The following is a 13,038-nucleotide window of genomic DNA, read 5'->3' on the forward strand; positions in this document are numbered from 1 at the left end:
CAACTCCTGAATTATTTCCATGCTGATGACTTTAGGTGCTTTCAGTGACAGATGTGGATCATCATGCTATACTGTGCTCCACAAGCTGCTAGCTTGTGCAACGCACCAAAGTCTTGTTTTCAGCACCACCAGGAAGAAGTTCTCTCTGTCCTGCACAAGACTGAAAAGGGTGTTCTCAGTTTCCATTTTTAAAACATTTTTTAAAAATCTGTTTTTCATTAGTTTTAATTAAATAGAGCAGGAGACCAACTAAAAAGATTTCTAGCAGCTGTAACAGTAGTAATAATAATAATAATGGTGGCAGTAGTAGTAATAGAAATAATAAACATGTGCTGGTTTTGGCTGGGATCAGTTCCTTCCCAGGAGCTGGCAGGGGCTGGAACAGAGCTGACAACACAGGGATGTCTGAGTTATTGCTGGGCAGGGTGTGCACAGAGCCAAGGCCTTTTCTGCTCCTCTCCCACCCCACCAGTGAGGGCCTGGGGGGACACAAGGAATTGGGAGGGGTCTATTTTCACTTTTCCTGAGCAGGATGTGACTGAAGGAGAAGGAAGGGTCCGTGCTGGAGGCAATCCTTCCCTGACTCCCTCAGTGCTGCTCTGGGCAATCACCTCTCCTACATAAAGGGTAATGAGAGCAGCAAGCAGGACCCAACAACAGCCTGCAGGAATGGACTGAGACAGGCTAACCCACAGTGCCAGGAACAGAGTGGAGAGCATGGATTGAGGGATGGACTGAGACAGGCTAACCCACAGTGCCAGGAACAGAGTGGAGAGCATGGACTGAGGGATGGACTGAGACAGGCTAACCCACAGTGCCAGGAACAGAGTGGAGAGCATGCCTGTGCCTCCACATTGCATTTGCTACAACACCTGTGGCACACACAGCCATGCTAAAATCCAAGTTACCTTCATAAAACCGGATCTTGTCCCTTAGGATCACCATGCCCTTTGTGAGCAGCTGATTCTGTAAATAAAATACAGGCTACATTTACTCAATCCTGTACTTCCCTACAGCCATCATATTTCACATTTTGTTCATTCTTAACTTTAGACAGTGAAGGGGATCTTTTATTTTAAAAGTTATTCATCAAAGAACTCTTGCTGCATCCATCTTATTTAACTCACTTGGGACACTTGTGAAATTCTGCTATAATCACCTGCTGTTTTTAGGACAAAGGATGTATTTCATGCAGTACAAAGTGCTTCTCAAACCTCAAATGACTGACCTACAAAACATGTACTTAGAGAAGCAGAAAGAATATTGCTTCAGCAGACAGTGGTACTTATTCCAAAGTCTTTCCTAGTACCTCTGTTGCAATGAGCTTCAGTAGTTTACTCAAGGACTTCAATTTTAAGCTAAAAAGCAGGGCCTGAAACCAAAAGAAAGACAGCAGTGACCTACAGAAACACTGTGATAGGTTGGGCCTTCCCTGTCTGACTATATGTATACAAAATGTATACAAAATCCCAATCTCATTAATCTGTTAATTTCAAAACCAGAGAGAAGTCAGTGGACATCTCTGAATGGTTTCAAGGGTCTCCAGGTCATCATTTAGAGTGGGCAAAATTATTGTTCTCAGTAGCATAAACCAGAATTGTCTTTAAATAAAGAAAAGACAGGCCTACCTGCAGATACTCAGTGAAAAATGATCCCAGTTCTGTTTTCAGTAATTGCCTGCATTAAAAAGAGCAAGAAAAGAATCATGCTTTCCATTGGTGCATTTCTAGTCAGCTTGCATGTTCAGCCAAATGAGATGCTGCAATAAATTCAACTCAACTCTGTTACCAAGCATCATTGTGGTGCAGGGTTTATAGCCAAGTAAATTAAAGCAAAATTTGGGCACATTTCTATCTGTTTGTTGGTTCATACCAGATTATATTTGTCTGACACATCAGCAGAAAATTTTTTCCTGTCTGTCCCTCACCAGCAGATGAGCATATTAAGGGAAATGCATTCGGCCAAGAAATCTCAGTCCAGAAGTACCTCTTTTTGTCAGTCAGATACAGCTGAATAATCCTAAGGCACTTACAATAATAACACTGAGTAACCATTATTCCAGCAAGTAACTCAACATGATTGATGGATCATGCTGACTGACAGACATCCCAAAAAAGCTACTCTTTGCATGTCATTTTCTCACCAGCCATGTAAGAAATAACTGAGGAGTGAGTTTATTTTAATTTCAAGAAAAGCAAACGCAGGCCCAATATCATCAGGCTGGACTTTTCAGAAGATATTTTCACAATTAAAGGAACCAGACTGGGAATCAGACAGGGACAGATAAACCCAGAATATCTATTTGGGGAATATACTGGAGAGTCTGACTCCAATGCCCAGCCAGAGCAGCAATAAGCAGTAAGGGAATAACTAAGGATCATATCTGAAGACAGCTAGGGGATGTAATAAGCTGTCTGTCTTTTGTAAGTGCTGATTCTTTTCCATCGTTTATTTTATAAATACAAAGTTCTATAAGGAAATCTGCTGCTTTGCCCCTGCCAGTAAGAGGGTTTGGTAAGTAATAATAACAGCTAAAAAAGTAGTAAAATGTCAAGTGTTGTAAATTCAGATATCAGCTTATATCTCGGTACATTTTCTTTTCAACTGTAACTTAAGTAACTCAAATGGTAGAAATTTCACTTTTTTTTTAAAGGGAAGAAAGTTCCCATCATACATCTCACTGCCCTACAGTTAATCTGTTGCAGACAAACTGGCACTGGGACACAAACCTGAACACTCTGCAGCAGCAGCTGTGACTGTGCTGGGCACAACTGGCACTGGGACAAACCTGAACACTCTGCAGCAGCAGCTGTGACTGTGCTGGGCACAACTGGCACTGGGACACAAACCTGAACACTCTGCAGCAGCAGCTGTGACTGTGCTGGGCACAACTGGCACTGGGACAAACCTGAACACTCTGCAGCAGCAGCTGTGACTGTGCTGGGCACAACTGGCACTGGGACACAAACCTGAACACTCTGCAGCAGCAGCTGTGACTGTGCTGGGCACAACTGGCACTGGGACACAAACCTGAACACTCTGCAGCAGCAGCTGTGACTGTGCTGGGCACAACTGGCACTGGGACAAACCTGAACACTCTGCAGCAGCAGCTGTGACTGTGCTGGGCACAAATGGCACTGGGACAAACCTGAACACTCTGCAGCAGCAGCTGTGACTGTGCTGGGCACAACTGGCACTGGGACAAACCTGAACACTCTGCAGCAGCAGCTGTGGGTGCCAGGGCTGGCACACAGCACTGGGCACGTGGCTGAGGACGCCCTGCAGGGCCCAGGCTCTCACCTGACTCCTTCATTGAGGTTGTACAGCTCGTGGTCTGGCAGACCCTTTCGCTGGAACACTGCTATAACTCCATTGTGGATGCTGAAAGAGGACATGAAGAGTCATTAGTGCCCAGCAAGATTTGAGAAGGGTAACACCTCCACAATTATCCTAGCATTTCTGTCTAAACACTTCAGGACCTTTTAAAAGTCATAGATGACTTCTGGTACTCCCCCCATCTCAGATGCCTGACAGGAAATTACTGCCTAGAAAATAGATAACATCTTTGAAAATCAGTTCCTTTTGATTTGTTCCAGCTCAGTGGCTTCAACAGCTGCACATCTGAAATCAGTAATTCCAAAAACTTAGGCCAGTATTTTTAAGTACTTCAAGGATGTCAACTATAACTTTTAACACACTCACATATTAAGTATATTTGAAGCATTTGAAAGTATAGTTTTTATCTCTATGGCTCAGTACAGAGACAATTAACAGCTTCCCCTGCACTGGCGTCTGTGCAGGGCAGCAGCAGCAGCTTTAGAACTCTGGGAAGCAGGATAGGGACCAGATCTGCCCATCCTGCACATACGAGGGTGTGGGGCTGCTGTGCCTTGTGAAAAACAGCTAAAGGTGTTCGGGATCTGGTGGAAGGTCTCCAGGGATTCCTGCTGGTGGAAGAAGGGCTTATCATAGAATCACAGGATGTCCAGGGTTGGAAAGGACCTAAAGATCATCCTGTCCCACCCCTTGCCATAGGCAGGAACACCTTCCATTAGAGCAGATTGCTCCAAGTCCCATCTAACCTGGCTTTGAATGCTTCCAGGGATGAGGCAGCCACAGCTTCTCTGGGAACCCTGGGCCAAGGCCTCAGCACCCTGACAGGGAAGGATTCCTTCCTGCTATCCAATCTAAACCCACTCTCTGTCAGTGTGAAGACATTCCCCCTTTTCCTGTCACCACGTGTCCTTGGAAAATGTCTCTCTCCTTCTTTCCTGGAGGCTCCCTTCAGGTACTGAAGGCGTGGTCAGCCCTGGCCTGACCCAGGGGAGATCCAGCTGCACAGGGCTGCTCCCACTGCCAGGAGCTGGATGTCCCTGCAGGAGATTGCCCTGGGAATGCCAGTGCCCACGTTAACCTTCCCCAGGCCCAGATCCAGCTGCACAGGGCTGCTCCCACTGCAGGGGGATGTCACACAGGAGCTGTGCCAGGCAGCAGCAGATCCCACTGCAAGGAGATGTCACACAGGAGCTGCGCCAGGCAGCAGCAGATCCCACTGCAAGGAGATGTCACACAGGAGCTGCGCCAGGCAGCAGCAGATCCCACTGCAAGGAGATGTCACACAGGAGCTGCGCCAGGCAGCAGCAGATCCCACTGCAAGGAGATGTCACAAAGGAGCTGCGCCAGGCAGCAGCAGAGACTGCCCTGGCAATGCCAGTGTCCATGTTACACTTCCCAGGCTCATGCTAAGACAGCTCCCTTCAATGCTGGCTGGAGCAGAGGACGGGTTGGAAGGTGAACTCCACACTGCTCACAGAGAGATTCCAAATGCAGGCACACAAGAGCAAAGAGAGGCACGGTCAGAGCAGCTCAGCCACCTTCATCCAAGGAAGAAGGAAACTGGAAGTGGCAGGTGAAAGGTCTGACCGGCTGTGCAGAAATACAGACACAGACAGAAATAAGAACCACTATCCTCTTCTCTCCTTTGTTCCTCTGAAGCTGTTTGCAGGGCCTCACACAGGACAGCTGCCACAGCAGTCCCTCCTTCCCCCCTACACCCACAAGCACAGAAACACATCCACGATCTAACCCAGATTATTTTGGCTGGCTCATACAGACACACTCAATTTACGATTACTTGGATATCAGCAGATAACTGTCTCTGGCATACAGTGAAGTGACTTGGGTATTTTAACATTATGAGTAATATGAGAAATAAGATCAACGTAGTGAATAAAACAAGCAGTCTTTACACGCTCTTCTGATTCAGAAATGAACTTTGCAATGTTGCCTGCCAGACTTCTGCAGAGAACAATGACTAAATATCTCTCCTAAAAGACAACGTGCTCTCTCTCTTTCCCTCTGGCACCCCTTTCTAAATGAGAGAGGTCTTCTCTCTCCAGCTTGAGAGGTCTATCATTATTCCTCAAAGAAATAAGAGAGAGCAAGCTTTTTAAACCAGAATTAAAAGGGACAGCTTGTGAGCATTTAACTTACTGTCTGTATAGTAGAACAGCATCTACATAAAACATCCTAACAGTGAACTTTTAATCTGCCCTGATCTCCCTGGTAGTGAGGGACAATATCCTTGTCTGGAAAACAAGTCCTGGCTCATTAAGTTGACCACCTGCCTTTCCTTCCCATCACAGACAGCAGTGCTTGTATGGAGGGTGCAGGACACAGCCCTGGCCTGCAGGTTATGTGGGATGCTGCTGTGGCCTCAGTTTGTGCAAGGATAATGAAAAGTCTGCTTAAATCTTCTTAGTTACCTTAAACTTATGAAATAAAACAGACCTAGACCTTGATTAAATCAAGGAGTTTCTATAACAAGTGATTGCTTAAAAAGATTTGGTCAGAATGGTCCAACCTGTTGGTGTAAACAAAGTCTGAGCTGCTGCTCACACACAGCAGTCCTGCAAGATGCTTGAGGTGGGTGGATGGCCTGACCTGTGCCTGCAACCAGCTTTCACTGAGGCTTAAAGCAGTGATGTACACAATGAAACTTACATTGCAATAGTTACCCTGAGCTGAAAATGCCTGTAAACTCCATTCTCTAACCCTTTTACTACATGAAAGTTGGTAATGGGTGCCCTCATGCACTAATACTGCTGTGAGCACCTCCTGTGTACCTACTTTGTGAGTAAGGGTGTGCACAGGAACATGGAACTGCAGGAAACAACAGAGAGTCCAATAGATAATGGTGTTAAATGGGTTAATAATGGGTGTCCCATGCACTAATATTGCTGTGAGCACCTCCTGTGTACCTACTTTGTGAGTAAGGGTGTGCACAGGAACATGGAACTGCAGGAAACAACAGAGAGTCCAATAGATAATGGTGTTAAATGGGTTAATAATGGGTGTCCCATGCACTAATATTGCTGTGAGCACCTCCTCTGTGCCTGCTTTGTGTGTGTGTGCACAGAACGTGGTGCGGCAGGAAACAACAGAGAGTCCAACAGAGCCCAAAACACAGAGCAGGCTCGCTGGAGAAGGGGAAACCAGGATGTGAAAACTGAAGAGACCTTTCCTGGGGGTGCCTTTAGAATAACAAAATGTCAGATGGCTCCAGCAATGTACTGTACTTATCTATCCCACGGTAGCTACAGATTGCCAAAGAAAACTGCCAACACCCAAGGCAGCGCTCACAGCCACAAAAATCAACTCAGCAGCCCAAGAAACTTCATCTCATCCAAAAGATAGCTCATTCCACATCTGACTGAACCTCCAGAGGACGAGGTGGCTCCAGCTGACCAACACGTGGGGAACGGCAGCTCCAGCACACACAGCACAGACCTTCCCCACCATTGCCTTCACCATGAAGGGAACTGGAAGGTGCAAATCCCTGAAGCACAGAGCTGGATGCTTGCTGATGGCTCCCCCAACCAGCCCAACAGGGGCAGGGTGGGCTGGATTATTCTGATATTTACAGAGTATTGATCAATTATAGGCTACTGCCTCCAGAGCTCATTGCCACCAAAACAGACATTTCTCCTGAGCTGCTGTTTGTCCATCCAGACAGCAATGGGGTGGGAGGCTGGCTCCCTCCAGCACCACCCATAACTGTTCTTTCACTGCCATCTGGAAGTCAAGAAGGAAAAGCTATTGGGATTAAACCAGTTTTCTGCCAGGTCAGAAGCAGTCTGGCCACAGAGATGAGGATTACTCCAAAGCTGGGCTTGCAAGTCCTTTAAGTCCTGATCTTGTGTGTGTTTCAACCATGGCCATGGCCCTCCCAGCTGGGCATTTCCTGGCAAAGCACCAGGACTGGCCAGTGTCCATATTCCATACACATCACACAGACCATCTCAGCTCTCTAAAGCAGCCACTGCCTTTGTGTGCAAACAGCACAGGTGAAAACACCACCGTGATTTTCATGTAGTGTTTGCAAATTCTGCCCTTCCCAGAGCTCCAGGTGAAGTCCAGAAGAACAAACAATGCTGTGTGAATAATCACACCCTCTGACTACCAGGCAGTTAGAGACAACATTTTCACTTTCAAAAGGGACCAAATTAGTTAGGGCAAACTTCCTCTGCACAGTTACACGAACAGCTAATTAACAATAATTAACCTGATATACTTGCATCAAAACATTCTTTTTGAAGTCTCCTTCACCAGCCCTGCTCTCCCTCCCAGCCCACAGCGAGATTCTCTCTGCCCCCCACGCACACAGAACACTCCACAAAGGGCTTCAAATAAAGGGTCAGGGGAAAAAAAGGTTATCCTCAGACAGGCAGAAATATTTAAAAATATTTCTAAATAAAACCTGAATAATGGAAGAAAGAGAAAAATATGCTGATCTGGAATATTTCTCCACTGGAAAAGTCTTCTTGTGATCTGAAAAAACATTAGTCTTATATGAGGAGATGGAATATGGTTTTCATGGCTGTGAAAGTTATTTTACAGGAAGTTGTTGTGCTTATTACAACCCTGTAAAAAGTCAGCCCAGGCCATAAAATCCTTTCAGGTATGGTACATCTCCTGGGGTTTACTGCTGATCTCACTGATGTCACAAGCAACTTACCTGTTTTCTTCACCTTTTCTCTGCTATCTCCTACGCCTTCAAGTCTCTGTGAATTTTCCATATTTTCTTACATCAAAGAGGATCTGAGAGCCTTTGACTAGAGGTTTTCCCAGAGCAGAACCCGGACAGTATCAGCTCCTGACTGGGCAGTCTGTGCTGGCTCAGTCAGAATGGAAACCCTGCCGTGGGTTTTATCCGGCCTGAGTGGGCCCCCTGGCGTGGGAGCTCAGGATTCAAACCCCCGGGTTTCTCAGCCCAATTGGTTTAGTCAGCATTCAGCCTTCATTTCTTGCCTGAAGCAGAAATGGGGGCTGAGGGCAAGAACAAGAACTGAAGACAGGGCTAGTGAAAAAAATCTGAACTATTTTATTGGAATGCAATTCTGTGAGCTGTAATTCAGTAAATTGTTCCGCTATGTTGCCATTGGTTGCCAGTTAACTGCACCGTCAGTGTTTGCTGCACAGACCCCGGGTCCATGGGAAAGCAAGCTCTGAAAAAGCCATGATATCAAGTCTCATTTGCCTAACAGCAGGCAGCAGCTCGGCACCAATTCCCCTTTGATGCTACAGGGCTGAGAAGTTTCACTGCACTGTAGTTCAGACGTGAAGGGAAGTGTTCAGGGATGAAGCGACCTTCCTTGCCACCACAGTGCTACGCACCCCAGCAGGCTGAATTGGGCTCGTTCAGGCTGTCCTGCCCTGGGGTCTAAATGCAGAAATAATCCTCAGGTACGAGACTTCAGCCTGAGCTGGGACTGGTGTGAAGGGGGCAGAGGCAGTGGAGGGAACACCACTGGACCACGGTGGCCACGCACAGAGCAAGTGCAGAGGGACAGCCATGCATGCACCCCCTCTCTGAAAACACCTGCAGTGACAGAGCTGCTGTCCTGCACGAGAGACCCCACGAGCAGCAGTGACACAGCTGCTGTCCTGCACAAGAGAGACCCCACGAGCAGCAGTGACACAGCTGCTGTCCTGCACAAGAGAGACCCCACGAGCAGCAGTGACACAGCTGCTGTCCTGCACAAGAGAGACCCCACGAGCAGCAGTGACACAGCTGCTGTCCTGCACAAGAGAGACCCCACGAGCAGTACCACAGCCTTCCAGTCCCTGCACGGCCAGGGGCAGCATCCTTGCTCTGCCTCAAGGATCTGCCCTTCAGCACGGGATCTGTTTGTGTGGGGCCAAACCTGCTGCATGCTGCACCTCACCTTTCCCCACTTTAGCTCTCACAGACTCGATTCAAAGCCTCTTTGAAAAGCAGATACACACGTGCCACACCCAGGCACAGCTGCTGACACCAGGCAAAGAAACAGCAGACATTTAAATATAGAACAGCCAGCCTTGGTGAGAAGGGAGAGCTCTGCTGGTGCATCTTGACTTCCCTGTTCAGCAAGCTCTTACGCTTACACAGAATGAACAACACAAGCAACCATTTCATTTGGAAGGAAAAATACTCCTGTAAACCAAAGTATGCAACGTGTCCCATGTTGGGTTGTTTCAATTTTGCAGCAGAAAAAGAAAAGAAATTCCACAGCCCAAGATTTAAAAAAGCCAGACCAGATTTCTGGTGAGTCACACTTTAGATGTCCAGGAACATTAGTCTTCCCAGGAGAGACGAACACAGGTTCCCTCAAGAACAGACCTTGCTATACATGTCAAGATGGGCATGCACTGGTTATAGGCAGAAGGTACAGCAGATAATTCCCTAATCTATCTAATTCAGTATCATTTAAGACCTGACCTTCCTCAGGACAAAGACCCACTTTTTCAGCCTGTAGAATATCTGAGTTTCTTAACAGCAACAGATGATACAAGTCTTTCTGAGCCTGAAAGAATTACCCTCACTCTTTCACTCAGAAGAAGGTCTTGCCCTGTTAAATAGAAACCAAGGGCCTTCCCTTTGCCCGTGCAGTGACCCAGCTCATGGCTGCAATACTTGTCACAGCTCTGGAGCTGCTAACACAGGGACACGGTGACACCTGACCCGCACGGACATTGTGCACAGCCCCATGGTGCCGTCACCACAGTGACCCCTGAGCCACAGCACAGCCCATTGGTGCCATCACCTGACCCACAGCACAGCCCCATGGTGCCATCACCACAGTGACACCTGAGCCACAGCACAGCCCATTGGTGCCATCACCACGGTGCACACCTAGCCACAGCACAGCCCCATGGTGCCATCACTAGGACAGCCTGGCAGCCCACTGGCACTGGCAAAAGCCAGCCCAGGGGTGGAAAGCAGGGCCAGGTCTGAGTTCATGCAAAGCAGTGACAGGATGACTCACGGACACCCAGTCAAGAAGCAGGCAATGGGACAGCTGTGCAATTGTGTGGGTGAAACGTGCAGATGTCCAGCTCATTGACTGCCAAGCCAGTCTGGCAGTCACTTCTGGCCAGAGCTGCACCTGTCCTGTCAAAATTAAAAGTGACAAACTCTTGCTTGCTAACAAATGCATCTCAGCTAGGGAAATCCTCTAGTCTGAACATCAGCAGGCCCAAGCCTGGAACTCTGTGCCTCCCAGCACACTGGGTGCCTGACCTGCTCTCCATTCACATCGGCCTCCACTGCTCCCTCCCCACACGCAAAACCAACCCCCGCCAACAACAGCTGTCAGCACACCATCACAAAAAGCCTCTGGGGACTCTGTTCTGTCACCCTGATCCCCTCCCAGGAGTCTCTCACTCCCCGCTGCTTCCCTTAGGGCTACTGGCCAAATAAAGTCCCAACTGGCATAACTCAGGATGGCCCAATCTATCCTTGAACTACCACCACCATCCACCTGCACATCAGGTACTACTCAGGGGCATACAAACAGCATGATACTTGAGAGGAAAATCAGTCTCTTTTGTGATCAGCACAGTTTCAGAGTTTAGTGCACTGTTGGCATTAAACAACTAATTCTTAATACAGACATGAGACCACAAATCAAGCGGTGAGAAGGACAGAAGATATGCTATTTTATATATTTTATTTTTCTCAGAATTTTAGCAAATGTGTCTGTAGTTCACTGGTATTTTTCTTCCTACAGTTGTACCACCTTACAGTTGTAAAATACTACAGATGACACTTTCCAAGCCGTGATCCAGGAGGTGACATTTCATTTTCAAAAATGACCCAAGAATTTAATTCCTAATGATTTAGAGAGTTAGATTCATCTTTTAAGATTGTTGCCAAAATGGACTTTCTGAATAGCTGAGCTAATTGACACATTCACAATATAATGTTTGCATAGTTTTTCTTGTAAAACCGCCATGGAATTAAAATGTATAAATACAATAAAGTAAACAATCAGGGCTTATTTTCCCTGTCCAAAGTGCAGGTGCTTGCATGTGTACATACACACACAGAGATCTATTTGTACTAACAGGAGTAAACTTCGTAAACTTTGTCCTAACTATATCAACTACCAGCAACAGCCATAGATATGCAGATTAAAAGTATGTATTTTAATAGCTGCGCACATGTAGTTTAAAAAAAAAAATAACCTAAGCCAAATAAACTTTGAATGAGAATATCTAGATAGACACAAAGGTATGTTTGCAGCTGGACCCTATAGAACAAGTTGTTGTCTGTCACAAAGGCCGAGGGGAAGGCAGGGACCCCTCTCTGTTACAAGCCTTCAGAGAAAGATTAAAGGAGGGGGAAGAAAGGCACTCCTGTGTTTATTTGAGTGGGCAGCCAGCCTGCAGCCCAGCCTGCAGCCCTCGGAGCAGCCCCTTGCCCACCATTCCCCCTGCCAGGAGCCAGCACCCACGGCGTGGCCTTACCTGTTCCAGGTGGCGTTGGAGCAGGCCCGGCGCTGCTGCGTCCCCCGCTCGTCCAAGGCTGCCTGCTCTCTCTTGCCCAGATCACTGAGGCTGGGCGAACTCATGAACTTCAACCTGCGAAGAGTCCTCATGGTCAGACGTGTGTGCGTGTGGCAGCTACACACACACCATCCTGTTCACACACATACACACGCGGCTGGGGCAGCGGCGGCAGCGCGAGCGGTTCCCTCCAGCTGCTGTGCAAAAAAGAAACTTAAAAAAGAAAGAAGAGAGAACCGGTCTCTACGGAGCACACCTCTGCCAGCAAGAAAACAAACCTTTAATCAGATCAACTCTGACGTCACCAACTGTGGTTAATCATTTCTCCAGTCCTTTCAAGAAATAAGTCAAACTTCTGGCTGCTGCCACAGCGCACTGAAGGGGCCCCTGTGACCGCAGCTGCCCCAGGAATGGAGGCTTCCTTCCCTTCCCTTCCCCGTGGTGTCCCGGGAATCTCGCTCAGCACTGTGCTGCTCCACCTGTCACAGCAACTGCTCGGCTCCTCCAGCAGCATTCCCAACCTCTCCCCCCCTTCCTGCACTCATAAAAGGAAACAAAACTGCAGGGCCACAGACAGGAACAAAAGCAAACCAAAACACCAAACCTAAGTGAGCAGCACTGACGCATGAGACTTTACTGTGAAGTTTCGTAACTGCCCATGCCCGGCCACCTTACGACACTGAATACTCACACATCCACACCCTCAGAGGCTGCTCTGGCTCAGAGCCTCACACAAAGGATTCACAACCAATTTAACTGCGGAGTGAAAAGTGATGGGCTGGGGTTTAGCATTTGGAGGAATTCTTGGTGGCCCACACAGGAGCCAGACATTTTGCCTTTCTCTGCCTTTCATTGGTTTATTTTTATTTTAAATTGTGCTAACAGCTGCACAACGTGGGGCACACTATGTTTCTACAAAAGCCCCATGTGTCTTATCTTCAAAGGGAAACTCTTTCTGCGAGTGCAGTTGTAGGATGTGCTGCTACCAGACTCCAGCCCGTGCTTAGTTTGCTGTCACTCACTTCAGTTCTGTTTCAAACCCAGGAGTGCCCTGGCTCATCTGCTGGGACAGTTTGCAGCAGACAGAGCCAGAACATCAGAATGGCTCTTCTGTTGCTGTGGCATTGATCTGCAAACAGTCCGGTAAGAGCCACAAAGGCTCCTTGCAGAGTAACCTGGACTCACTGCAAAGGGGCTGCAATACAAGAG

At 47.6% G+C, this 13,038-nt stretch overlaps 1 protein-coding gene across 8 annotated transcripts in view; it reads right to left on the reverse strand.

The window, feature by feature from the left end:
* Nucleotides 1-13,038, reverse strand: part of PRR5 (proline rich 5) — a 68,965-nt gene that overhangs the window by 23,027 nt on the left and 32,900 nt on the right. For 6 of the 8 annotated variants that reach the window (XM_030960011.1, XM_030960012.1, XM_030960006.1 and 3 more), the window contains 4 exons: nucleotides 11,791-11,904; nucleotides 3,301-3,381; nucleotides 1,629-1,677; nucleotides 909-966 (listed from right to left, as the gene is read on the reverse strand). In XM_030960011.1, the coding sequence (XP_030815871.1) occupies nucleotides 909-966; nucleotides 1,629-1,677; nucleotides 3,301-3,381; nucleotides 11,791-11,894 (292 nt within the window). In that variant the 5' untranslated portion in view covers nucleotides 11,895-11,904. The other 2 variants (XM_030960013.1, XM_030960005.1) reach the window with 2 other exon arrangements.

The sequence above is a fragment of the Camarhynchus parvulus genome, chromosome 1A (genome assembly GCF_901933205.1).
Source record: "Camarhynchus parvulus chromosome 1A, STF_HiC, whole genome shotgun sequence".
NCBI lineage: Eukaryota > Metazoa > Chordata > Aves > Passeriformes > Thraupidae > Camarhynchus > Camarhynchus parvulus.